Source organism: Gymnogyps californianus, chromosome Z (genome assembly GCF_018139145.2).
Source record: "Gymnogyps californianus isolate 813 chromosome Z, ASM1813914v2, whole genome shotgun sequence".
NCBI classification, from domain to species: Eukaryota; Metazoa; Chordata; class Aves; order Accipitriformes; family Cathartidae; genus Gymnogyps; species Gymnogyps californianus.
In genome coordinates this window covers 31,365,010-31,392,752 of record NC_059500.1, presented here as the reverse complement: position 1 = coordinate 31,392,752, position 27,743 = coordinate 31,365,010, and the positions used below count along the sequence as shown (strand labels likewise).

General features: G+C 44.8%; 1 protein-coding gene across 4 annotated transcripts; it reads left to right on the top strand.

The window, feature by feature from the left end:
- The first annotated feature begins 5,965 nt into the window (after positions 1-5,965).
- On the top strand, positions 5,966-23,732 carry LPL (lipoprotein lipase). Of its 4 annotated transcripts, XM_050912655.1 has the most exons (11): positions 5,984-6,122; positions 9,870-9,877; positions 13,154-13,314; positions 13,449-13,628; positions 14,258-14,369; positions 16,293-16,526; positions 16,767-17,009; positions 18,140-18,260; positions 19,076-19,258; positions 20,450-20,554; positions 21,556-23,732. In XM_050912655.1, exons 1-11 carry the CDS (start codon positions 6,058-6,060, stop codon positions 21,599-21,601), a joined length of 1,458 nt encoding a protein of 485 aa, XP_050768612.1. In that variant the 5' UTR covers positions 5,984-6,057; the 3' UTR covers positions 21,602-23,732. The 4 variants fall into 4 exon arrangements, with proteins under 4 accessions (XP_050768615.1, XP_050768614.1, XP_050768612.1 ...); XM_050912658.1 differs by lacking the exon at positions 9,870-9,877 and having other exon boundaries at positions 5,966-6,142; positions 13,151-13,314; XM_050912657.1 differs by lacking the exon at positions 9,870-9,877 and having other exon boundaries at positions 5,966-6,142; positions 13,148-13,314.
- Positions 23,733-27,743: the final 4,011 nt, after the last annotated feature.

Genomic DNA, 27,743 nt, shown 5'->3' with positions numbered 1-27,743 from the left:
AGCAGATGGCATCATTTGGTGCCCTGAAGGCCAAGTTGATATACTTCCCTCACAGGCTCTCTCTGAATGAAGGGCCCCCAGGGAAAATGGAAAATGTCATTTTCCAACTTGGAGAATCCTGTCGATGGGATCTGAAGCCCTCTGTGACCAAGGAATTAGGTCTGCCATTTTTCAGGCTCCTCCCATAGTTTTCATGGTAATTTGGGTCGATTGACAAATGGTGGGTTCTTGTTGCTGGAGCCCCTGCCCTCCCTCTCCCCTTCCCCTCTTGTTTATATCTCCTCTTTGTTGCCATGTTTTAATTTTGACAGGAGTATCTCTGGGACAGGGAACGCAGCTGTACACGTTCCTACAGAGTGTCAGCACACTTGTCAAGATAGTGAAGTAACATGATGAAAGAAGTGGGTGGAAATAAATACTATTTATTGGTTATTTACATGTGGCAAATAGAATAGCCCAGACAAGGAAATTTTACTGTGCATACGCAAACTTGGCCTGTTTCCTGTTCATAGTTTGAAGACAGATCACTGAGTTGAAGCTTTGCTCGAAATCTTTTAAATCTCCATGAGGCCTAAAAATGGATGCACATAGAAGTTAGGAGCACAAAATCACTACAAGATCCCTCTGTAGTTCCTGGAGGCACTGCGTGAGTGTGCTTTGACTGCAGGCAGGCTGAACTGTCCTTTGGGAGCACACCCCTCACTCCATGAGCACTTGGGTTGGATGTCCACAGCAAGAGTGTTGGGCCAGGAGGGAGTTTTTACTTACCAGTTGTGAAATCCCAGAGCAGCAATGCTAACTCAGCCTAAACTTTAAATGAAAATTAAAACAAATCCCCTTTGGGATGAGATGGAAATGTCAGCCCAAGGAGGAATCTGTTCTCAGTAAGTTGCGAGCGACTGAAGGAGATACAAGTTGGAATCCAGCCTTGGCTGCACCACACACCATCTGTCAGCCTTGCGGAGCAAAATAAAGGAAAAGCAGAAAGCATGCGATTATCCTCTCCCTTGCTGGAGAGCCCAGAGGCCAGAGAAGTGGCTTCTCTTCCCTGATACATTTCTCGAGACGGAAATGATACATGCATTTTCCCACACTGGTGACGCCGTGCATTGCTCTCGTCCTACTCGCTCTCCCCTTGGCAAGCAGGGACGCAGACTGCCAGGCTGGGACCTGAGTGAGAAGGCTCTGTTCACATGGTTAGAGAGACAAGTTTAGCAAATTGCAGTAGTAGAACAAGAGAGAGCAGGGGACGCTGAAGTCTCTCCACCAGGCACCCTGCTGGCAAGATGCCGGGGCTTGCTCCTGCCCCTGTGGGCGCCTGAGCACCGCTGGGACTGAGCGCTTTCAGTCAGGCAAGAGCTTTTCTCTCTCCTTCTCCCCCCTGCCCTTGCACATTTTCGTAACCTTGCAAAAGTTTCAGACAACGTCATCTTTAACCTACTGCAGGCAGGGCTTGGGAGCCACGTGAGGGACAGCGAGGGGGACCATACTTGATCAGCACACCAGCCCCATGGCCAATGAGTGGGGAGCTGGACTACACTCCCCTACCCGCCACCCCAAAAGGGGTGCAGGAATGTCTCTCCCCTGGCATTGCATTTTGAAAGATGTGTCTGGCGAGACAGCTAGCTGACTTTGGCAGGCACTACTGGCAGCATGATAATTAATTAAAGCACAGTTGAGAAAATCATAGCGCAAGCTTACTCCGCAGCCAGATCCGCAGCTCACTAGCAGAGCAGGGCATCCTGCTCTAGCCTGTATCTCTTTATTTGAAGGAGTAGGCAGCTTGCATTTTGCACTGAAAATAAGGGAGCAGGATGAAGAGGAATGAATCCTTGTGCTAATCAGTGAGAGAGGACCTTGTCTGCAAGATAAGGCAACCTGGGAACAGAACAGCAAGTCATACCACAGCAATAGAAAGCATAAGCAAGGCAAGACAGCTAAAGGCTATTTTACACAAGGAGGATACTCTCCTCCTGTTGCCTGTGCGGCACTGAAGACTGAAGAAGCCTCTCTGCAAAACAGAAAAGTGAGCAGGAGGCACAGGTGCCCTGTCTGTTGCAGTCAGAGCTGCAGCTGCTGCACAGCTCCCCCTATTTCTGTGCCTTCAGCTGAGCTCTTCCAGGTACCGACCACAGTGAAGTTGCACAGACTGTGTTCCTCAACAGACACGCAGGTGGTTCCTGCTGCCACCTTTCTCACTGCTGCACATTTAGGGAGATTCAAGATAACAATAAGATGCACATGCAGACTTCCCTGCAGCTGTAGCTCTCACCTGCCTGCATCCCTGCCTGTCAATAGGCTGCCCCTGCCCCTACTGACAGGTACCTGTGCCCCATGTTCACTGCCAGCGTGGAAAGGCAGGCAATACTGTGCCACAAAAAGGGCTTGTAGATCAGTGTTGGTGGGACAGGCTTGTCACAGGTCACCCTCAAGCCCCTGGATGGCTTGATGCCGTGTTGCTGCTTATGCAAAGCATATCAAAGAGGCTCAGCCAAGGACAAGAGGACCTCCACTGCATGTGAAGCTGTTGCAGTAGCCCAATTAGTCATTATGGACACAGGCAGGGAAGAGTAATTTTTCATCCACAAACTAGGGTTTCATTAAAAATAGCTGGTTTTCACAAAAAGAGATTTAAAAAAATATTTCATTGATATCTTTGAATAAACTTAAAGTAGGAGAAAAGAATTCTTTTTTTGTTTGTTTGAACTTATTAGCACAGAAATCACCTGGAAGCTCACTCTGACTTTTTGGATTTAATGTCACTTTTTCTCTTCTGGTGGGGAAGAGAAAATTTAAATATTTATAGGGAGAAAAAAAGACTGACTTCCATTTCCTAGTCAGAAGGGGAGCAGAACATGGTTGTCACTTGTTTCTAAGCAGATACTTTTGTTGGAGGACCTCTCATCCTGGAAGACCTCTCATCCTCAGCTGTCAAACCTTTTATATGAATAGAATTAAAGCAGCACAGGAATTTTCAAAGTTAGTGTTAGTCTCTCCCCCTTCGCCCCCCTTTGCCCTGTGTTTCAAGCCCTCTTTCAAGTATTGCTGTGGAAATGAAATTCTGGGGTTGATTCTCCTCTTGCTTGCTGTTGTGTGAGGCCAGTGAATTTGCTTGGGGTTTAGCACAGCTGCACCACACAAACCAACGCGGCCCATGTTGTTTTGGAGATGCTTGTGGGCTTGTTTGACTTTAACCTTCCACATGGTCTGTGGGTGCAAGTACCAGCCTAGTTACGCAACTCCGGTCTCCATTCCTCCAGACCTTCCCCCCTCCTCCTTGTGAGAAATAATGTATTTTAGCTCTCACTCTATTACCTTCCACCCACTTTGGAATCCCCGAGTACTATAAATCAGGCTGTTTTACAGATAGAGCTTTGCTTTCCCCTATAGGATTATGTATTTTACAGAGGAAGCAAAACTCAAATCCAGTTAATGATTGCACTGAAGCACACTGAGTTGATGCCATGAAGCTGCTTCTCCATCCGATCATGATTATCTACAAGGGAAAGAAAGTTTTTAAATGTTGGAAAATGTGCTGTGTCAGACTGGTGCAACTGCACATCATTTAGTGTTCAGGGACACATTCTGCCTTCATGAGGTCCCACCTATTTCAGATTATTTTGCAGCTGAGCTTACAACAGACTTAGGCAACTTATTCAAGATCTGAGAAACCAGAATTATCCCTCCCCCGCTTTCTTTCATCACTTGAAAGTTTTCTTTTAGTGTTGTGGTTTTAATTTTCCTTCTTTGTTTTAGGTGGAGACTTTGCATAACTCTTTCAGATTATGTCTTACAATGAGGCATGGGCATGAGAAGGAACAAAACATTATGCAAACAAGCATTTTCAGTGTAGCAAATTAGATTTTATTCTCAGTAGTTTGTAAATCTGCTGCTTGCCCTTGCTATTGATGGGTTTCACTATCTGTATTGGGAATGAACTGAAAGTTTGATCACAGCCTGTGGATTAGCAGAGGTTAGTGGGGGCCAGCAGTCCATCCAGGGCTGGCCTGCCAAGCATTGCCACTGCTCTTTTCTACCTGCTTAATCTATTACCAGTTAAAACTGTACTAGTTGTCTTCCCACAGTCATATTGTAACGTAAGTTTTTGCTGCAGTAGCCATGGATGTAGCTGTGCAAATCAGGAGTCTTCATGCTCTGTTTTGCTCTGACTGGGTTGGTAGCATCATCTGTGATTAAGGGGGCCTGACAATCTCCGTTACAGCAGCTTGCTTTAAATTGTTTGTTCTTTTAGTTTGCCAAATGTTGCCTGCAGGGACTGGAATTTTCTGGGAAGGATGTCTGAACCTAGATAGAGTCAGGCGGATTTCTAGGAGGGAAATTACACTATAGAGTTTCAACTAAATTAGATCAAAAGAAAATGTATTGTTTTGTCCACACTTCGGAAAAAAAAAAAAGACAAGAAAATTCTTGCTATTGTTTTGATGAGAGGGTCTCAAACATTGGTCAGAGGATATGCTCGACACTTAGCAAGCTGCAGTGCAAACTGTGTTTTTCCCTGCTCACACCGCTACCACCCTCTGGTGAGGAAGGCTGGTCTTTCTCCTTACCCACAGCCTCCTCACCTCCTATCCCCCGCCTCTGACTCCCACCCTCTCCTACTGCCTCACCCGCTGCTTTAACCCCCCTCCCTGATCCTGCTGCCCCGGTTGTCTCAGTAGGAAAGAAAGTCTCAGCATGATCAGTTTGCACCCTCATTAAATTCTTCCAATGCCTTTTGGATATAAATAGGGGCTGGTGGTAGAGGAACTTCAAGTTGTGTCCTGGGGGAGATGTATTCTCACTTACAGATCTTACTGGTCTTTTAATGGAATCTAACGTTGCAAAAGTGACCCAGTTCTGCTACACTTGAGCAACCTCTTATTGAATAGCCTCGCTAATATGAACCCGGTATATTTTAGCCTCCTCAGGTGCCTGGGCTGAGAAGAATCAGTTACGCTGAAAGTGAATCCCATTTGCTTCACATTGCAAAACCCAGGGAGTCCTCATTCCCTCTAAGTGTCATAAGCTTCTTTATGAAGCCGGGCCTTTGACAACACACTGCACAGTGAAATGAAAACTGGTCTTATTATTAATATTTCTCTATTACATGTCCTTACATAACTGATCTTTCACCCAGTGGCCACCGACGCAAAGCTGCTTGCAAACCATATTGCTGAGAGGAGGGCAGAGAGAGTTGAAAAGCTCAGAGGCAACTTTGCATTTCTCCAGAGTACAGATGCAATCTCCAGCAAATTAATTTACGCTCCAAACTTGTATCGCCTTGAGTGCTGGCAAAACAAGGTTTCAGCAAAGGTTTTTCAAGGGAACAGCAGAAGGCCCTTTGCAGGCACTGAAATGAAAATGCAGTTAGCAGTTCCTGGTGCAAAAGCATGGATGAGAAGGAAGGTCTTATCTGAGGCACAGCGGAGCTAGGTCGCCAAAGGCAGGGAGGGCCAAGGGGAGAGTGGTGGGGCCTCATCCTGGCTGTGCGGGCAGGGATGCCGAGGCACAGCGTGGCGGGGAGAGGGCTGAGCTGGGGCAGATGCGGGTGGGCAGAGGGAGCCAGGCCCGAGGGCTCAGAGCCGTGGGGTCTGTGCACACTGATGCACGCTGCCTGAGCTCACGGCTCTCGGCCATACCAAGCCCAGCCGTGCCGTGCCGGACGGTGCCATGCCGAGTCGTGCCCCGCCGGGGGCCGCGCTGTCCCGGGGCCGGCCAGGGTCGCGGCGCCCCGCGGGAGCGGCTCGGCCCCCCCACCCCGCCCGCCCTACGGGCAGCGCCGGCCCCGCCCCGCTGCGCGCGCCCAATGGGTGTGGGGTCTCATTTGCATATTTGCATATTGGCGGGGACATAAGGGCCCGGGCAGGGAGCGCTGGTGGTAGAGGGTTGGGTTGGTGGTGCGGGGGTGTCGCTCAGAGAGTGATTCATTGTCATTGCTTATTTTTGTGCTACAGTTGCTTTTTTTTTTTTAAAAAACAAAAACTTAATTTTTTTTTTTTTTTAATCTCGCACCGAAACTTTTCTGCCGCGGCAGAGCGCAGGGAGAGAGGAGGCGAGATGGGGAGGAAGGCGCTTCTGGCTGTCGTCTGCCTCTGCCTGCGCTGGGTGGCTGCTCTCGGCGCGCCTCCGGCCGCTGCCAGCGGTAAGTCCCCGGCCCGGGGAGGGGGCGGTGCGGGGGGCGGGTAGCCTGGACGGAGTCCGGGGCTCGCACACGGCGGGGGGTGCACGGGAGCTGCCGGGCGTGCTTGTTGCATTTTGGGGGGATGGGGGAGGTGGGTGCAGGGGAAATGTCGCCGGCATGGCGGCAAAGGGGAGTTGCAACTTAGCTTTGCAAGGCTCTCCCGGGGTGCTGGGGATGCTGCGGGACCTGGGTGGCGTGGGGTTGCCTTGGAAGGTGCTGGAGAGCGATGTTGGGGGGACCTACGTCTTGTTAGGGCAGACCCGGAGCCAGTTCCCTGTCCGGAGCGCAGGCACAACGGGCCGGGCTGATGGCACGGGCTGTGGAGGTTTGGGATGTGTTTTTTCCCCAGGAGCAAGGTGGCTTTCAAGAGTCCCTTGCTGGAAGTGGACTGGCACAGCGGTAGCACCACGGTAGGGTCCCTTGGCTCCCTGCAGGGCCAGGGCCCTCCGTTGTGCATGGGACTCACCCATCCCATGGGAGCCCTGCATCCCAACTTCCTATGGTTCTTGGTCCGAATTGTCGAAGGCAAAGCTGAGTTTCATCAGTGTCATGATAAATGTGTTTGGGTTTTAGTTACTGCCTTTAATGCAGCAGAATCCATTAGGGAAAAAGTGAACAGAGGGGTATACTCTCACAGTGTCTGTATATACATATATGATTGTACTTACACTACACCGATTGTACCTGCATTTGTGCATAGGCAACCCCCAGGCTAGAGGAAGTGGAACATGTGTGAATGTTGACTATTAGATGTTCATTAATGCTCTCTCGGTTAATCACAACATGATTGCAGCTTTAATGAGCAAAGAGACTAGTTTTAGGAGACCACGACTCCTTAAACTTATGTTAGCAGTGCCCTGTCACAGTCTTACTTTCTTACACTAATCTCCCACACATAATGTCTATCTTTAAATGTCCACAGCCTTAGAAGAAAATGTGGCTGTAGCTCTTAGAGCTGCTGTGTGATACTAAAATGGAATATGGAAACGGCTGCTTTTTTCACTGAGGATGCCTTTGTTATTTCCTTTGTGTACAAGGAAGCTGAAGTATTCAAAAGTAAGAGGATGGGGTGCTAGGGCACAGCCAAAGGAATGTATTCTTGCTTTGAATCCAATCTTGTGCCATCAGAGGCAATCAAAAGCAGTTTTCATCATAGTATCCAAGTTTCATACAGTAAAATAACTATCTTCCCAGAGCAAGCTTTCATCCCTGTAGGAATTGATTTGCCACAGACTTCCTAATGATTACATTCTTTCTCCTTAGGAACAGGTTACATGAAAACAGGTTGTGCGATCATCCTAAAGCTATCCAAGCCTGCAGTCCTGCACTATTTCTTGCACACCACAGTAAAAAGATGTTTTGAAACCATGGAAAATGCATGATCCAGCCCTTCAGGAATCCAGAGTATTTAATAAACAGCATAGAAAAAGATATTCTAGGTGAAGATAACATTGGTGTTCCAGGAAAAGATAAAAACATTACTAGGAATACATTCTGATCTCTATTTTTACCAGTGTAAATCCAAAGTCAGGGGTTACAGCAGACTTACACTGTTGTGTGATGTGAGCTGCTGGCTTTTGGGATGGACCTACCAGGGCAGCTGTGGCATGACCTTTCCAGAAACAATGCATTTCTGAGAAGGCACAGAGGTGAGGCTGTCAGGCATCAAAAGTGTGCTGGAGAATAGCAGGAGCACTAGCACTCCTAAAAGTTTGCTGGAGTCTCTTCTGTGCAGGAAGTACTTGCATGGTATGGCTTTTTCATGCATCCTTTCTTCCATATTACTGCAAAGTCTCACAGTGATTGCATTTTATTGTCTTGGGCTAATTCCAGATATCCCAGAGGGACTGATGGATGGCAAGAGCTCTGCTGGATTGAGTTACAAGCCTCCCAGCTGCAGCTGAGTAAGGATCTATTTGACAGGGAGTGCCTTGGAGAGGGGCGAGCACCCATGTGCACAGTGCAAGAACAGCAGTTTGCCCTCGTTTTGCCAGGTGCAGGACTTGAGCTGGGAGGTCCCTGCTCAGCATCTGAACTTGGGCCCAGTTGCTTTTCAGAGGTGTTGCTCTTTCCATTGACTCTGCCTGGGAAGTGAAGGAGAACATACTCTCAGGGCTCTGCCATTAAGGAAGACATAAATAAGCTTGAAGTTGTGATTTCTTTACAGCAAAGTTAAACAATAACCTGACTTGTGGGGTAGATTTCATGGGATTGCAACACACTGTAGTCTGCTTTCAATTCATAGTGTAGATCAAATTAAACGATAACAATTTCTGTGATGCAGCCTCTTTACAGCTGACCATGAGTTTGCTTCAGAACTCATTTCAGAATTCAATATGACTGATTGGTGGATGATCCTAATGCTGCTTATCAGCTGAGCGAAGAATTATTCCAGTTTACTCCAGCTGTTTATGTAAATGTTTGGTGTTACTTGCAGATGTTTGCTGCTGTGTATGTGCATGTCTGTGTGGGCTTGAGTTTACACAGTCTAGCAGTATAATTTCAAACGATCTTTGCACCTAGCTAATAGTATTTCCATTTCTGTGTACTTAACACTAGGAAATTGTTGTTTATCAAAGATTCCCTTTTTAAAAACATAGTTCATGTGCACTGATTCTGGCAAATGCATTGTTATCATATCTGGCATCCTGTGTCTGATGTGGGCAGTTTAACTTTTGATTAATATTCCAGGTGCTGTTACTTCCTCAAAACTCCCATTCTCCACCCAGCTGACCAGTGATAAACAGTTTTCTTCATCAAAATCAGTTGCCAGGTCTCCTTGGGCTTCTCATGAAGGAAACTTGAAGCTGAATTCTCTTGATTAGTGTGTAAACTCGTATTTGTACTGTGTCAGAATGCTTAAAGTCAGTGGGATGCTTTCAAAATTGATAGGACTGCATAACTGAATGGAGTTTCACAAATTGCAAATCCAAAGTGTCACAGGGTTTAAACAGGAAAATGAAACTACTGACTTTTCCCAGTTTCTAAGCTTTTTTTTGACTTTCTTCTGAGTTCTACAGTTCTCTATGCCTTGACATACAGGACAGCTTTTTTAAAATATAAAAACTGAGATTATGTAAGTGGAAGTGTAAGAGAAGCATCAGAAAGTTTGCGGAGCATGATAAAATGATGGAGTTTGGCAACGCAGCCTGTAGGCTGTTAGAAAAGCCACCTCGGGTCTGAAATTGGTGGCTTAATTCTTAATTCAGCTCCCTTTTCCAGTTCCCTAAATAACCTGTTTGTAGGTCACCTTGTTAACTGTAAGCACAGAGCAGTGGCCAGAAGACTTTATTTTGTAATGGGGGCTTGTATTTGCAACTGTGCGCCTGGAAGCTTTTGCAATACAGAACACATGCATTTATACCTCTGCTGAACTAAGCCTGGGAAAGTGATTTTTAGCAAAAGCATGGATTTGTTTTGTCTACACATTTTTACCTCCAGGTCTGCTTCTCTTCAAGGCCTTGTTTAGAAATGGACTTGCATTCTTGTCACTAAAAACTACCTCAGTGTCTCAGTATGGATGCACATAAATTTATTTATATCTAATTTCTATGTCTACATTATGTAAAACCTGATGCAAATTCAGGTAACTTTCTGTCCACCTCTCAGAAACATGCTGGAGACTCCCCATTTCTGGGTTTTCCCTGGTTTAATTAATTTCGGTTAGAACACATCATTAACTTACCAGTGGTGAGAGTGTATGAAAATTGACTGTTTCTGCATTTCTTTGGCTTTGTGTAAAGCTGTAAGAATGAGACCCAACTGTTTGACTAGCTCAGTTAGGACACGATTCAAGGAGACTTCTCACTTTAAATCTATGAGGAACAGGTCTGTGACAAAAGTCTATGCATGACAAAGTTTGGTTCTGAATCTTTTTTTTAAATAGACCAAGATACTTCATGAGGTACAAAAGTAGAAGTGGGAAATGCTAGTTTTCTGAAGTGATATGCTTTGTAGCTTCTCTGCTGCAGTTTTAAAGCATGGTACCTATAGATGTCAGTATGTGTGGTGAGTGTGTACATACTACTAAGTACGTCTGTACTGTATTTCTACAATTTAATCCGCAGGAAGTGGGAAGTGAGGTGGTACTGCGGCATGTGCGCAGTACAACATGAGGTGCAGACAAGTTGTCTTATGCTCTGAGCCATACAGAATTTGCAAAGCCTAACTCAGGCAAACTTTGAGGATAGCTTCTTAATGAGCACATCATTAAGAAGTCTGCAACAAACCCCACCACACACACTTCCCTCATCCAGAGGGTATCTTGCTGTTGGGAACTGAGCATATGTGGACATTAGACAATGTGACACTTTTTGTGAGCATAAAAGATGCTAACAATAATTTCTTCTGGCTTTCTAGTTCCTTGTACAACATAGCTAAATGAGCAGAGTGGCCTTCTGCCACTTCCCTAACTCATGGGCTGTTGCTTTGCAGCTGCTGCTTTCCTGGTAGTAACTGCATCTCAGTGCTCCTATGTCATTAGGTCCCACCCAAAGATTTTTAGGCTGAAACATACGAGTATTTATGAAGCACTTTGCACATCTTCAGTGGTAGGTGCCACTGTACTTCAATCTTTCTAAGTTTGGTGCACTTTAAGTGCATCTTTAGGTACGGTGCACTTAGAACTGTAAATTTAGTTTATTACAAGCTTATTTCCAAAAGACATGCAATCTGAACTTATATGCAAATTCTAGCATGTGTTTGTAATTGAAAACACACTACAAGACAGGATATCAATTTAATTTAGATTTTGGATGATTATCAGGCAAGTTTAATTCAGAAGGGAAATGGTATCTAAGTCTGGAAGGAAGCACTATTAACTAGTGAGCAGGTGGACTATTCTTGTTCGCCTTCCTGTGCTGGGCAGGAATTGAAAGTCCTTGCATTGTATGCCTTACAGTTGAAAGCTGTTCTTGGTCCTTTCAAGGTTTTACTGATTCACTGCTGAGTGAAAAGTTATAGTTGAAATTTAACCAATCAGCTTTTGGGACTGTTTCTGGCTAAAAAGTAAATAGTGTAAGTCTAAAGACTTGTTTCAGAAAGGCGTTTTGTACTCTCTCGGTGAGAAAATGAAGTTTTGAATGTGCAAAAATATAAGAAAGGGGCAACTTCTGAGAAAGATCAGCATTTAGTTAGTTTGGTAAATTTTACTTTCAGTAGGTAAAGTCTTATATTCACCATTATGTGAATACTTCTACTGGTTTGGAGAAAGGTGTTTTTCATAAACTTTATCCCTTCTTTAGGGGGAAGGAGGCAGGAAGGGGGCCCTCAGTGTAATTATCCTGGATTAGCTAGCCAGCTAGCGCAGTCAAGGTCAAAACCTAAAGCTGAGCACTGCCTCTGTTCAGTGAACAGTTCTTGTTACTTCCCTGCATGTGCTTTGCTTTCAGCAAGTGAGAAGTCCTGATGAACTCGGGCAATGTTAAGCCATTGATTGCGGATGACGGCAGTCTCTCCGAGGCTTGTACACGAGCATTTGTTGCCAGCCTGGTTTTATACCTCACACAAGAGGTTAGACCCTGATTTCTGTGGCCCTCCAAGCACAGCAGGAACCTCCCAGACTTTATACAGCTACCTGAGGGCTGAGTGAGGTTGGGCATAAGTCAGTGCCCTGTTGAGTATGGTAGCTTGAATGAGAAGACCAGAAAAACTAAGTTTTAGAAAAAAACTAATAGTTCATTATTCATCGCCTCTGAGTGGAGGAGACGGAGAAATACAAATCTACCAGTTATCACAGAAAACCTCTCTGCAATGGGAAAAAGAAGGGGAGTGGAAATCTGTTTTGTGTGTCTGGCATGAGGTCCTCACCGTGTCCCTTTGCATTCCCTATGGTGGCTTTGAGCCATTCATTAATGTGTGTTTAGGAGTTTGTGAAAGCTTGGTGGTCATGATGCCAGGAAACACAACACTGAGCAGGACAGAGCTGGCCTGAGTTCAGCTGCACTTGGAAAACAGGCAGTCAATATTTGCTAAACACAAGTTGCCAAAGTAGGGCCGGATTTTTGAAAAGCATTGGAGTTTAAGTCCACAGTTAATTACAAGGTCTGCTGGACATAGAGGTACTTAAGTGTTGAATCAGATGTAAAAAGAGGAGGCATTTAAGTTTCTTCCCAGACAAAGGAAGTAGTGAGCATGAAGCCTGAAGTCACTTCTCTGCCTTGGCAGGAACAAAGGGAAAACTTATGTTCTGGAGCTGGAGGGAGCTCTCTAAGAAGTGATCTTTTCAGGCCATCACATGCTTTATTACCACCAGTACATGGGCTTCACCTCCCTCCCACCCTGGATTCAAAATAGCTTCAGGCAGAGGAAGACTTTTTTTTCTGCAGTTTTGCTTATCAGATGATCTGAAAAAATACTGCCTTCAAAATACAGGCTTCTGCTTTGCTAGTTCAGTTTCTTTAATGGGTGTCTCATCTTCTCACCTGCTGTTTGTTGGTTAAAAGTTAAAACTAGCATTTTGTAAAACAGTGGTGACTTGGCAGCTCTTATTTTTAATGCACTGCAACTACTGGGTGCTACAAGGAGCCTTGTTAGGTAGTGATTATTGATGAAGTGATGTGGAAGTTGCACCACCAAAGTATGTAATAGTATGGTAGGAATTTGCTGCTTTCCTGCATGTACTCTCTATGACTGTCCTGTGCAGTTTTCTGCACTGCTGTGGTAATTCACAGGTTTCCCGTTAATAATGTAATGGGGGAAATACTGACTCCTAAAAGGAATTCATACCTCTGACAGCTGGCCAGATTCTCACTGTTTTAGCAGGACCTCGGACGGGGAGCAATTTTCACCCTTTGATTTCCTCTTTACGTGGCCGTTGTGGTGCAAAAGGAGTGCTGTAGGAAATGAAAAACACATGTCCCATCTCTTGACTGTTCCTGATACCTCTCCAACATCCTACCTGTGACTGCTGAACTGTTTCTTAATAGTCCTAAAACACTGCTGTATGTTTCCTGTGCTCTTGCATAGCAGAAGCTGAGACCAATTTCGAGGGAATTGAGAGCAAATTTTCCTTACGGACGCCTGCAGAGCCTGATGAGGATGTCTGCTACCTGGTTCCTGGGCAGGTGGACAGCCTGGCACAGTGCAACTTCAACCATACCAGTAAAACGTTTGTGGTGATCCATGGGTGGACGGTAAGAAGAAAGGGGAGGAATATCCCTTTTAACCACACTTCTGATAAACTTTGCTAGATATGTCAGCTGAGGTGTCTATACACCACAGATAATATTAAGGTATCTCCTTTTTTAATTAAAAAAAACCCCAACAGGTGACAGGAATGTATGAAAGTTGGGTCCCGAAGCTGGTGGATGCTCTATACAAGAGGGAACCTGATTCAAACGTCATTGTGGTGGACTGGCTAATTCGAGCTCAGCAGCACTACCCAGTGTCCGCTGCATACACTAAGCTGGTGGGAAAGGATGTCGCTATGTTTATTGACTGGATGGAGGTAAGACTTGTAGTCACATGTCTCGCATTGTACATAATGTCCTAGGAGACAAAACGGCAATGATGCAGCTGTGTTAATAATCTATTGAGTAGATGGAGTTAAGCTGTTGCAGATAGTACTTTTGCTGGACTGGTAAAATCCCAGCTTGAATTTAATGGTTCTCTTACACGAGGAGGCCTTTTATAGTGCATTCCAGAAACTTCACCTTGTAGTCTGTAGAGCCCTGTAAGCCTACAGTATTTCTGAAGGCTCTGTGAGAGGTAGCTATGAAAGACAGATTCCTATATATTATGCAGCAGGCAGCCCTTGGGAAACAGAAGTCTGCCCTGCCTTTGGGAAATACTTAGGAGATCCAGAAACTGGTGGGGAGGAGGTGGCTGAAAACCTTTGATATAATACACAGCCCTGTGTTCTGTCCTTCGTTCTGCATTCCTCTCTGCTTAGATTTTTACCTTAAGTTAGTTAACTCAAATGACCTAGTATGGCACAAAACTAGGTTAATTGTATTTAGTGTTTCTTCTGTTATTCATGGCTCAAAGAGAAATCCCAGTGTTTACAAACATTTTCCCTTGTGTCTTCTGATGTTTTTCCATTTGACTTCAAACTTTAAACAAATCACTCTTCTGCAGGAGCAATTCAATTATCCTCTCAACAATGTGCACTTGCTGGGGTACAGTCTAGGTGCTCATGCTGCTGGGATTGCTGGGAGCTTGACCAAGAAGAAGGTGAACAGAATTACTGGTAAGAAAACCTGTGGTTGTAGAGTGGAGAGTCCTGTCTCTTCCATGCTGAAATATTATGTTCCTCTGGAAAATCACCAGAATAATTGTTGCTTGTTGGCAGTGCTTAGGTTATGTGTTCATCCTTTATTGAATCAGCAGGGCTGATATTTCTGTGGTAGAACTGGAAAAGATTCAGAAAAGAACAACAAAGGTGGTGAGTGAGAAGCCTTGATCTGCTTCTGCACAAGAAATGAGTAGGCAGGGATTCATCGGCCATGAAAAGAGACTAGTTGGGGGGGATGTAGTCAAGGCTGGCCAAATCCATGGCTTGGAGAAGGTCACAGTATCTCTTGCAGCACAAGAACTTCAGCTGGTTGTCTTCATCCAAGTGGTCATCCCTTGCAGCAGGTGGGAGCTGTTCAAAAAGAACAGGAGGTAGATCCTCTTGCAGTGGGTGTAGTACCTGCAGAGCTCTTTGCCATGGGATGCTGCAGATGCAAGAAGCTTATATGGGCTCAAAGGGAGACGGGACGGATAATCAGAAGAGATCCACTGTGGGTTACTGAAAAAAATGAATCCTAACAGGCTCAAGTAATATTCTAGGCTGAAAATAATACTGGGAGGGTTTTGGGAAGGGGAGGGAAGTATACATATGCTTGCCCTGTTCCTGTGCATGCTTAGATGTCTGCTTAGGGTGATTTTTGGAGGCTGAGAAGTGTGCTAGACAAGGCAGGGTGCATGGCCACTCTGGGGCTGGCTTACAGTCCAGCACCTGGAGAGCTGAGCCCCTAGCACTGATCTCAGTGACAAAGGAAATGCCAGCATCAGCAAATGAGGCTAAGAAAATCACTCATCTGTGGTGTCTTCGCTGCTGAGAGAGCTTGGGAGCGGAATTCAGATGGGAGCCTAGCTCCCTTCCTCCTGGCAGCCTTTGCCCTTTCACCTGAGCCTGGTTGTGATCCCAGATCCACAGGCGTGCTGGGGAGTGGGCTAGGCAGCAGTTGCATCAGGAAAGGCTGACTCCTGAGAGGTGGCAGATTAAAATCTGGAGGCCAAAGCGGTAGTCCCTCTACCCTTCCTTTCTCTCAGCTGCAGCTTTGTTGCTTTCACTGAGGCTGCCGAATCACACAAATACTGGTAGCCCTCTGTTATGCCCTGACGGTTGCCCTCGGTACCCAGGATGAACCTCTCCCTGGGAAAGTGGCATCACCTGTGAGCACAGGGAGTGATGGGATGTGGTCCCTGAAGCCCTCACAGGAGAGGGGGAGGCAGCTCAGACTGGGTGAGGCTAACCAGGGGTGGGCAATCCAGGTGCCTGTCCCCAGCTGAGGGCTGCAGAAAAGACATGTCCCTTCAGCTCTGCCTTCAGCCATCTCTCAAGTAGTTGTCTGGATTGAAGAGATAGTACTTGTTCACTGGCAGAATAGTTCTGGGTGTTCTTGATGTCAGTGTTGCTGCAGCTTGACAGTTTACCATAATAATCCCCTTCCCCTTAGGCATGTAGGCAGTGAAGCTCTTGTTTATGTTTCCCACTTGTTCCCGTAGCAGGGAGTTAGCAGCAAGACATTTTCCACACTTCAGACACTTCAGATAGAAATTTTACAATTCTTGACAAGAGAGGAAGACATTGAGAAAATATTTGCTAGTTTATTTCTTCCATCCACTGGAAATGCTACAGCTGTGAGGAAGTTATCTGGGCTTCTTTACATATGTTTACATATACCTTATTTTTTAAACAGTGACAGCATTTCAAGGTAGTGTATTTGATTCTCCTGTATACATGAATGCTACTTAAATGATCCCACTGTAATGTCTGCAGTGACACCAACACCATATGCAATACTCCAGCCCAGCATGGTAGCTGAGTTTGGCATTTGTTATCACTGTCAGTGTCTTTGGCAGACAATAATCTCAGTTTTTCTTTGTGGTTTGCCCCACAAAGGGCTGGATCCAGCTGGTCCTACCTTTGAGTATGCTGATGCCCTCACCCGCCTCTCCCCGGATGATGCTGACTTTGTGGATGTCCTACACACCTACACTCGAGGCTCTCCAGACCGCAGCATTGGGATCCAGAAGCCTGTTGGACACATTGATATTTATCCTAATGGTGGAGGTTTCCAGCCAGGTTGCAACTTGGGAGAAGCACTCCGTCTGATTGCTGAAAAAGGCTTTGCAGGTGAGGCTGCTCTGAAACAAATAGTATGACATCCAAAGGGAGATCTTCAATAGCCTGCAGGTTTCCTGCAAGCAAAGATCTCTGAGAGGCTCAGGAACTTGTTCTTTTAAGTGCTTTTAAAAGTCACCCTATAAAGCCCAGCTCTGGCATAGTGGATTGTGCCTGTTGACAGCATTGTTTAGGGGTTTATATCATTATATGCACATGTGCATACCTATTACACATTTTTGTTCCTTCAAGATGTGGATCAGCTGGTGAAATGCTCCCATGAACGATCCATCCACCTCTTCATTGACTCCCTCCTCTACGAAGAAAAGCCCAGCATGGCCTACCGCTGCAACACAAAGGAGGCCTTTGAGAAGGGTCTCTGCCTGAGCTGCCGGAAGAACCGCTGCAACAATTTGGGTTACAAGGTCAACAGAGTGAGAACGAAGAGAAACACCAAAATGTACTTGAAGACCCGTGCTCAGATGCCCTATAAAGGTAGGTCCTGCTTGCTTAGTGTAGAGCAAGACTGGTACTTTTGCTCTGCTGTGTGTCAGGGTGAGTGCGTGCTGCAGATGACAATATTGCTGCTGTGGTGCTTGCGGTGAGCAGGGGTGAAGCTTGCCTGCAGTTTGCCATTAAGTGCAAGCTAAAGTACAGTCTCAGAAAAAGTGTCATCTTACTCAAGTCCTGGAGGTGGGGGATAGAATACAAAAAGAAAGGTATTTTGTAACAAGTTTCTAAGTAGCAAAATCAAGAAGACTTACTCTGCAGTCCCGTCACTTGGAACAACTGAGTCTTCCAAATTTTTTCAGTATTTTTCATCCAAATGAATTTTTTCCTACTCCTGGGAAAATAATCAGCAGAGCTCAGCCTGATGAGCAACTTCTTTAAAGATGTGCAACCATCAGACTTGTGCCTTTTGTAGTGCCTTTGCCAGAGGAGCACCAGCCCATGTTAAAATATCACAGCACTTCTTGATTCCCATTGCCCCAGTGGTAGGTCTGAGAAGGAAACTGCCGGAAAGAACTGGAAGGCTTTCAGCTAGGGGAAATAGCTTCTCAGTTGGATGTTACTACTTTATCTTTTTTCCTGCCTAGCTTTGACTGTACCACATTGTATGCTGATTGTGTGCATTGTGTGATGGACCAGCAATCAGAGGGCAGATTCCTGCAGTGTTAGAACTGCTGCAGGACTAGTGTTTTGTTGGCATTTGGTGCTTAATCTGCAGTATCAGTGGGTCGAATTTTTTTCATCAAGGCTCCTGTATGAGGAGGGCACAGCTTACTTATTTCAAGTCGAGAACGGCAAGTGTTACACATTTATAACAGGTTTGAAGGCGATACTGCAGACTCTGGGGTTATTATAGTGGCAGTCAACTTAAATGCAGGGTTTAGTTGCAAGAACTGCAAAGGTGTTTTTTAATTGTGATTCCTTTGCACCCTGATCTTTACCTCTTCACAAAAATAGTTCCCTGGATACCTGCAGGGAACTAAACTCCTCAGTTTAGTGATGTTGGCATATTCCAGCCTAGGATTTGCATGGGGGTTTTTGAGTGGTTTTGTCACCAGTGGTCTCTTTGGAGGCTGAGTTTTTTCCTAATGGCCTTTTCTTTTGTGTTCTTCCAGTCTTTCATTACCAGGTCAAGATCCATTTCTTTGGGAAGACTAATACAACCAAGACAAACCAGCCATTCCTTATCTCTCTCTATGGCACTCTAGATGAGAGTGAGAACATCGCTTTCACACTGTGAGTAGCTACAGAAACAACTGCAGTGTACTGTTGGGGCTACCTAAACCTGTTAAAGCCCTAGCTGAAAAACGTTCTAGCTCCAGCTACTGAAATCTTACAGGATCTCAGAGTCTGCCTTTCCCCTTGATCAAGGGGATGCATCCACTGCTGAAGCTAATGATCTAAGCTCTCTAGAAGCTGTTCTTGATAAGAGATCTGAAATGTGGAAATATGAAGTCTGACCTGTGGCTCAGCCTACTAAGAATTTTTCTGGTGTGGCAGGTTTCTCATTTTCTTCTCTTTTCAGTATCTTTATGCCATGTTTCAGCTGTGTTAAAGCTCCTTAAAAGCAGACTGCAACCTGGAGTTAATTGTCTGATGGGTCTGAAGGCCTCAGTGCAGAAGCTGAGGGCAACATGGGATTTGCTTCCACGGCTCTGCAAATAAGCAGAAGTCTGTGCTTCCATCCCTGCACATGGGCTGGCAGGGAATGGGGCTGGAAAGCACCAAAGTCTGTCTTCTATGCCGAGGAACCTAAACTGTTCCTGGCTGGTGCTTGTCTGGCTTCTCTGAGAGCCACCAGCACTGGAGAAGACACCCCTTGCCTGGCAGTCTGTCCCGAGATTTTACCAGCCTTGCTGCAGAAGGCTTTTCCTTGTGCCTCTACAAAAGCTTAAGGTGTTTTTTCCTTATGCCATCCATCAGAACTATGGAGAAGGTTGCTTCCTTCTTCTCTGAAGTACCTGAAGTCCTGGTTCTGTTTCCCCTTGATTTTCTTTCTGTCCAACAGTTCTCTTTTTTTTGTTTCTTTTTCCTTATTCCCCTCCCCACAGGCCTGAAGTCTCCTCAAACAAGACCTTTTCCTTCCTGATTTACACAGAAGTGGACATTGGTGACCTGCTTATGCTGAAGCTGCAGTGGGAGAAAGACACCTTCTTCAGCTGGTCAGACTGGTGGACTCCTTTTACATTCGACATCCAGAGAGTCAGAGTGAAGTCAGGAGAAACTCAGAAAAAGTAACTTGTTTTGATTGTTGTAAGCGATATTAGTTTTAATTGACAGTGTTCCTGATTCCTGGTATCTCGTGGGGCGGGACAAAACACGGAAAGCAGTTACAAATGGGTGCAGCACTGATAATCAGGGCTCCAGTGGCATCAAACCAGCATTTGTTAGCTCGGTTCAGTTGTTTGCTTCCACTGGGATCTGCAATCTGTAGTTTTACTCCCACACAATTCATTTGCATACCACTATCTCATGTGCCTCAGGTTGGTTACGCAGGAGAGGATCTCCATGAGCCAGCATCTCATTTTATTTGCAGTTCCTCTCCTTTTCTCTCGCTGGACATTTGCATAGGTTTTCTTGCGAAGAGCATGCTTAGAAGGAGATTTTTAGAAACCCTTCCAAAAGTGCGTTTGCACAAGAAATCTTTGCTTCGTTAAGGTGGATTTTCGTAGGAGTTGAATACCTGAATGGTGGGTGAAAACTGAAACATGTGACTGTTGCAGGACGTTGCTAATGCATGAATGTCAAAACAGCAAAGTCTGAACAGAGCCGCTTTGACCTGAATCTTTTGAAATACTCATATTCACTAGACATGAGATCTGTTAGCAGAAAATGGACCCAGAACAGAGTGTGCGTGTCCTATGTACAGTATTGTGAATAATATGGTCCTTCTTTGAATAAACAAGGCAGTCACTTGATCAAAGAACAGTTATCAGAGCTGAACAAATATAGGGGCTGAACAAATATAGGGGTGGGGAAAGTACTGATAAATAGAAAAGCAACTGCTCAGGTTTGCTGGAATTGGCAACCTACTTTGTTTGCAAACACATTTGAGGGAGTAAGGCTTTCTTCCAAGATCATTCACCTGACCAAAAAAATCACACAAGGACTGGTGTAAATAAAGATCCAAGAGACTTTGAGAGAGAGCTTCTGTGCTCTTAGCCACAAGAAGATTTTATGCAAAGGACCAGCAAAAGTTACGGCTACAGTTTGAGGTCCACGCATAATACACTGTGCAAGAAAAACCGGCAAGTGCTTCTTTTGTCACAGGATTCTCTTTTAAAAATAGTTTTCTCACAGGCTTGTAAAGTAGTAGTGCCCCACATGACAAAGTAGAAAGACTGCTTCCAAGCACCAGTCCTGTTCCTATGGTTAAAAAGAGACGTCTGGCTCAGTCACGTGATTGTCCAATATTTATTCCACAGGGTGGTGTTCTGTTCTCGAGATGGCACCTCGCATCTCAGTAAGGGAGAAGAGGCAGCAATATTCGTGAAATGCTTGGAGCAGCCTGTCAACAGGAAGAGAGGAGGGTATGAGTGATCGCTATTGTTTTTGGGTTGGGGGTAACTTGAGTGGTAGCAGGAGGATCTAATAAAACTTCCTGATTTAGTTGATTGTGCACTAGACTTCTCAAGACTTCAGAAGCATCACAGTTCAGACTAACCTGAGGTTTGCTTATGGCAACTTTGGCAACTTAGAAACCCCTAATTTGGTTCTCTGACCATCTTGTTGTGTGGTTGTTAGCATGTCTGAAAAGCAAGTACAAGTTACTGCCTCTCGCATTCACACGGTGGCTAAGTATAAACAACTGCTAGAGAGGGTTTACAGACAAGGCACTAACACAGAGAGGAAAGCATGCCTCTATCTAAAGATGCCCTACACTTAATTGAAGAACATCCAAATGTCCATACTGAGTCAGTCCAGAGCCCTCGCTCCTCGCTGGCCAGCAGCACGTTTGGAGGCTGGTACAGAAACTGAGCCAGCATACGCAGGTGCTCTCCGTGGCACACTGCGTTCTGCTGGCAACTGTCAGGTGAGTGACTTCCTGAGATTTGTGTCTCTGATTTGGATCAGAGATTGGGTCTTTGTGTTTAATAGCCCTTGGTGCACTTTAATTTTTTGATCAATAATTTTTCTGACCCAGAGTAAACTTTCAAATGTGGGGCCAGCTTTAGTTGGACATTATCCACTAAGTTTGAGCTGGAGAAGTGCTTATATTTATTTTAGTGCAATTGCCATGTGTGAAAGGTCTCATGGGGACACTTCTAGACTGAGATCTAGTTCTGCATAAAAAGGCACGTGTGCTGACTTTCCCTCCAGGGCAATGACCTGGGGAGGCCTTGAGAGCTCTGTGTGTGTATCTGACATGTAAAATCAAGCAGCAGCCAGGAAAAGTCCAAGCACATAATTTATTTTCCTGTTAAGTAGTATTTTTGTAATCTTAAGTCTCAACAATAAGACAAAAAGGAACAAGTATCTTACATCTTTCTCTTCACCTTATCTGTCTTTTTTCTTTTTTTCCCCCACCCAGTGCCAAGAAAGCCTCTAAAGAAAATTCTGCTCACGAATCTGCTTAAGTGACAAGAATGGATATTTTCCACACTGGGGAGGAGGAGAGTCTGTTCATCCCTGTGGACTGGATGTTCAGAACCAAATATATAGAAATATTTATCCGCTGCTGGCTTTTTGCCTGCTATTCCTAGCTACCTTAGGAGACTTCTTGTAAGGAAGTCTCAGCATACAAAGTTACTAACCATAAAGATACATTATCTAAATACTTAAAAACAAAGAAACCTGCAAAACGACTTGCCAAAGGCTTGAGTGCTGGGAAGGAATAAGTAGTTTTGCTTAATCATGGTGCCTTGTGACAAGGTTTCTTGACATCAAATCCTCTATAGCAATTTTGTAGTATTTATTGAAAAGAAGCAAAGCCCTGTACCTGGCTTTTCTTTCTTTTCAGGAGTCTTCTGAAACTGGACAGGTTTTTTTCTGGCTTGGCTAACTGAATTTTCAGACAGTTCAGTGGCTAGAGTTCATTGTCTTCAAGTGTGTGTTTAGCAAATGAGTAGGTTTTTCATGTGAAAAAACACCTTTGTGTGTATTAATAAAAGGTGTCAGGGACTGACTTAATATGGGGATGAATTTTCTAGTTTGTGGTTATGAATGTGTTTTACTGGGCGTAGATGCCAGTGCCGCTTAGCAATAGGTATGATCTGTTAAGCTATATACTTCTATGCAGCTTACCCTGGAATAAATAGCAGTTGTAGAAGACAGCAATACCAGTGTCCTATGCAGACATTCAACTTTTCATCTGTGCTTTCATTTCTTGAAAATGAAAGCATCTAGCCTCCAACATGATGTGAAGAAGGAACTGCAAAGGAATTGAGCTACCAGAAACTGCAGGAAACGGATTTTTTTTTTTTACTTTTTTCCCACCACTGGCTTGCATCCTGTATGCCAAAACTGTGACAGTTTCTCTGCTCTTTGACACCGAATGTCAGTCATGCAGCTGAGTGGCTGCTGTATGCAGTCTTCAGTGCAAGTGAATCCACTTGACAGGTGACAAGCATGCTCATGCTTCCCTGTACTGGAATTGTGACTGGAAGTGACCCACCTTGGTTTGTTGCTTGGCTGTGATACAGTGCTAGGTCCTAGGAGCTGCTTGGTTTTCTGACATGAGGTGGAATTCAGCAAGGAGCTGTGGTAGTTAAAAGGAGCCTGATTGTGTGATGCACAAGAATGAACGCTCTGAAAAACACTTGAATTAGACATGCTGCAAGTTGCCAAAAGTAGATATATTGAAGGCATTCTGCTTCCCCTTTTTTAAGTAACGTAGTTTTTCTAGTGCTCTGAAAGGTTCAGTAGCCCTCTTTTAGCTTTCTGGAAGATAAACAAAATACCGGGGAGGCAGAAGGGCTTGAAGGTAGACACTTGGAGAAGTATAATGTGAGCTATTGATGCTGGTTTTTGTAGTCTTTTCCTGCATATGCAAGACAGTGTGGAGGTGGTGATTTCTCCAATATCATCCAATCTTGAAAGCAAAATCAACTTGTATGTGTTTATGTGCATAGTTTGGGTTTTTTCCAGCTGTGGCTGCTAGTATGTTTGGGGATAAAAGTCTTAAACAGTGCAATATGTTGGAATATTAATAGCTCTGAAATTGCTCACATTTGATTTCCTAACCCTTAAACTACAGCAGAGATGTGATGAGTCACTGAGGGTGGGGTTGAGTATTGAGCCACTGCATTTGAGACCTTTAAAAATAAATATAATGATTTATTCCCTATAGACTTCACATTTTGTTGCAATTTTCTCTTAAGAGTTAAGTTCTTTGGAAATAAAATGAACAGGTGTGCTCTTAATACAGGATCAAATACAAACACATACAGAACTTGGATACAAAATAGTGAAGGTTCTTGTACATGAGGACACATGATTTAGCTTTGGATGTTATTTATTAGCTGTAAATAAGATATTTATGTGTGTAAGGGTAGTTTGTATATATTGCTGAAGTTGCTGACAGTCTCTACATTAATACAGTTGTGTGGTATTAATCCTGTATATAGCTTTCAGAGAGATTTTTATCAACAAACCACTTACACTGCATTATTTCCTATGTGGTTAATACTTTTTTTAAAAAAAAAAAAGCAAGCTCCTCAGTTTTGTACAGAATGGAAACCTATGGTTTTAATAAAATTCTGAAACTGATGCCAAAGTCACTAGTTTCCTTTTGATGAAACAATCTGCTGTATATCTTTTATGTGAAGGCCACAGCCTTTTACTTGGATTCTGGGGTGAAAAGATGGGGTACAACTTTTTTAAAGCAACAAGTGGGTTTTTTTTCCCCCCATTTCCTTTTGGTAAATGCAAAAATCATGTATCAAGACATCAAGGAATCACTACGTGCGAGCAAATATCCCCATCACAAGAGAAGTAGCTGGTCACCTGCAGTTCGTGGTTTTCAAGTTTCATGCCATTTTAAGAACAGCCCTTACTTCAAAAGGCTTTTTGGCAAATGTCAGAACTATGCTTCTGCTCCTTGCTTTACCAAAATAGAGATGTTCTGACCTTGTGGGTACAGGAGGCAAGCGCCAATCCCTTACCACCACTACCCCTTAAGAGTAACAGTGAAAGAAATCACTGACCCACATGTCGTGAGCACACTGAGCTCAAGAGTGGTTATCACCAGAACAGTTTGCTCTGTGTGATACACAGCAAGGCCCTACCAAGGCCCTTGGAATGTGAGTGCCAGAATTAAGGAGACTTGTAGTGGCATGCATGTTGGGGACAATATTAGGAGTATTTAGAGCAGTTCTGAGTTGGCTTGGGAGACTCTGCTTCCGACACTCTCACTTGGTCAAAGAGACTGCTCTTTGACAGGAGCAGAGCTTCACTCCTCATGAAAGCAGAGGGGAGGTACGCAAAGGATGAATGGAGGGAGAGCGTTGAAAGAGGGAAGGGGAGGAACTGGAGGGGAAGGGAAGGGGGGTAGGGAGTACCCTGGAGGAATGAATGGGAGAGGGAAGGCAAGGGAGGAACCCAATCTGCAGAGAGGGAATGCATGGAAATGCTGGCAGCAGGTCTTCTAAGGACACTGCTGCTTTCCCTGTGTCAGCGCCTGGGTTGGGGGACTGGAAGGACTCCTACATTTGTACAAGACAAGGCCTGTGACGACATCTCCTAAAAGCACCATGATACTACTACTCTTTTAAAGCCACGGCAACCTCACTACATTAACACATTATTAGGTAAAGCAGAGAAATAGGTTTTTGGTGCAGGGACAAGAACCCAGGTCTCCCATGTGAGCCTTCAGAGCCATCCCTGGCCCTGTTACTCTTGCATCTTGCTCTGCAGTGCCCAGCCACATCAGGAAAGATGGTGATCCCTGCTCACCCTGCTAACTGTCTCTGGAGAGGGCTATGGAGGGGGTGTACACTGTCCCATGGCTAAGCAGTGGCTTGAACAGGCAGAAAGAGCCATTCTTTGCTGGAAAGAAAGGGTGAAGAAAAGGATTTCAGCCAATGTACCCGCAAGACAAGGAAGTCCTGACTCAAGTACCTAGTGCCTAGATTTCATTCCTACATATTTCATTCTGAGAAATTTTTGGAACCAGCAATGAATGCGCTGTCTGTAGGTGTCTCCATACTCAGTTAGCAGTTTGGTAGTTAGCTGATTTGACTCCCCTGCTGAGGCACCATATTCTTTATAGGTGCCTGAAACGCAGCGCCTGGTTTCGCATCAGGGGGCACACGCTTTAAACATTACATTACAGGGGGCAAGAATAATAGCTTATAATCTGAAGTCCAAGATCAGTTCCTCTATAAAAGCTGAGAAAGCACTTGATTCAGCAGTGAGAAAACTATTCCTCTTTCCACATCTGTAAAGTGGGTGGTTGATTTCCACGAGCCTTGAAATTATGAAGGCCTGTATAAATCCCACATCTTTCTATACCAACACTTTTTTTCCTTCACAAACTGGTGACTAGCTGTGGAAAATGCTTTTTTCCCTTCAGATATAGTTGTGTGTCTGCTTTTTTCTGTGTGTTGTGAACAAAATGTCAGAAGCTTGCTGGTTTGGATGAGCAAGACATTGCAAATGTGTTGTTTCTAAAGCTGGTCAAAAACAGATATTGAAAACAAATTTTCAATAAAAGGGAAGAATTAAAGTAGCTGTAGTATTTTCCTTTTTGTTTACAGCTGTCAGTGCAGGGCTGTCCATATTCTGACTCTGTCAATCCAAACATAGCAATATTAAAATCCTCAGGTCCAAGGGGACCAATCCAACTGCCACCAAGTCATCATTCAGGAAAGAGATTCCCAGCTTCTCTTGCTGCCTCTTTCCAGAAAAGTCTTCTAGTCAAATGTCTTTTGTAGCAGGTCTGGAAAGTCACCAGTTTACACATAAACAAATAAAGGGATTAGCATTCTCCAGTGACTGAAGGAGAACAAGGAAATGAGAAGAGGAAGGGAAGGGAACCATTTGGCAGAACATCCCATGTAAAGCTTGTTTCAACAATGCCTTTATATCCGTGTGTGGTGCTATCTCTGCTCAGCAACGCTCAGGATGCTTCCCTAAATCATTTCAAGTTAGCTCAGCCAGAACAATGCATCCACATCAGAAAAGCAGATGCTAAACAGGGACCACTTTGGGTGTAGCAGGTGTTAGCATGTGGGTGCAGTGTATGTCCAATGATGTAATCTTCCAACCATTCATGTCAGATAAACACCTTGTTCTTCATTGTAGGCCCTTCCTGTGGGAAGTAACTTGATACCATTAGTCTCGCTTCTCGCCAGTGACTCTGTTACTGTTCATCACCCCACCATGTCGAACCACTCAGTGAGTAGTGAGACAGCCTGGCTGGCCATGTGTCTGTCCTCAAAAGTGCCAGGAAGTGAGGACATGTCTCACGTTGCTCCACCTACCAAAAGTTTTTTTACCCACAGTTAGCTGTAAACCTGGAATCTTCTAAGTAGTGAAACAAGAACACTCCCAAACAGAGAGGACTGCCAGTGCCAGCTTCACTTCTTCGTATGCACAGGCGGTCCACGGAAATTAGGAGCAGCAGGAACAGATTCCCATGCTAGAACAGGTTGAAGAGATGCTAAGAATAACCACACTTTTTCAAAAGAAGCATTAAAAAAAAGGCTTCAGAAAGTTTCTTGCTCAGGCTTTGGTGAGGCCCTTGCTTCCTTCCTGTGGCATGCTGCATTCAGAAGCTTTTGAGGTTTTCTCCCGCAGCCTGGGAGGTTGCTGCTGCACAAGGTTGCTCCATTAACCCTTGGGATTAAAAACCTGTCCCATGGATGTGAGGAGAGGGCTACCAGGCTTGTGTTCCTGGTGAAAAGGCCAGCTCTGCCCTCACAATCTGAGGCCTAATCCAAACCCCACTGAGGCTGGGAAAAGTCTTTTTGTTGACAGTGTGGGCTCTTGAGTGCTTTTCCAACACCTGGCATGATACCCCAGTTTTAAAATTAAAGCACAGCTCAAGCTTTCTTGCCTTTGCTCCTCTTATGCATCGCTACCAAACTGAGTGCATACAATGTCAGCTTATGATCTGCTCAGGCACTAGGTTAAATACCAGCTCTGGATGACTTCTCACAAATATTCCCAGCATCTCCTGGCCAGTACAGACTTGCTTATTTATGGGATGCGAGAACAAACAGCATAATTGCAGTGATGTAAATAGCACCCAATTACAATCAAAAAGAAAAAAAAAAAGAGAGAGAAAGACATGGTACATAATACCTCATTTAACATCTAGGGGCTTCTGTAGGAGGGTATGAGACTAAGACAATCCCAAGCAAACCCCGCTGTTTGCCTTGGCCTTCTTGCTGGCAGGCCAGATGTTCTCATGAGGAATGGGAGCCATCTCAGGGATGTTCTCATGTAACTCCAGCTCACTGCTCTGTGTGGCACGCTACCGCCACTTCTCAGGTGGTGTACCCCTTCCAGACCCTTGCTGGGTCTTGCTCTTTCATGGTCACACTGATTCTTAAATTCCTCACTGCTGCCAAGCTGTAAAATGGGAAACAGCATAGCTAGAGTAGGTGGTTTCTTGATCTGTAGCAGGAAGGTTCAACAGCCAGGAGGCTTGACAGAAGTCTAAATTTTGGAGCATTATGTTACATGTCAGTGTCAATTTTGAGAGAAATCAAACCAAAACCAAACCAAAACAAAAGCGAAAGAAAGACTAGAAATGTCTAAGAGGCAAGAGGGAAG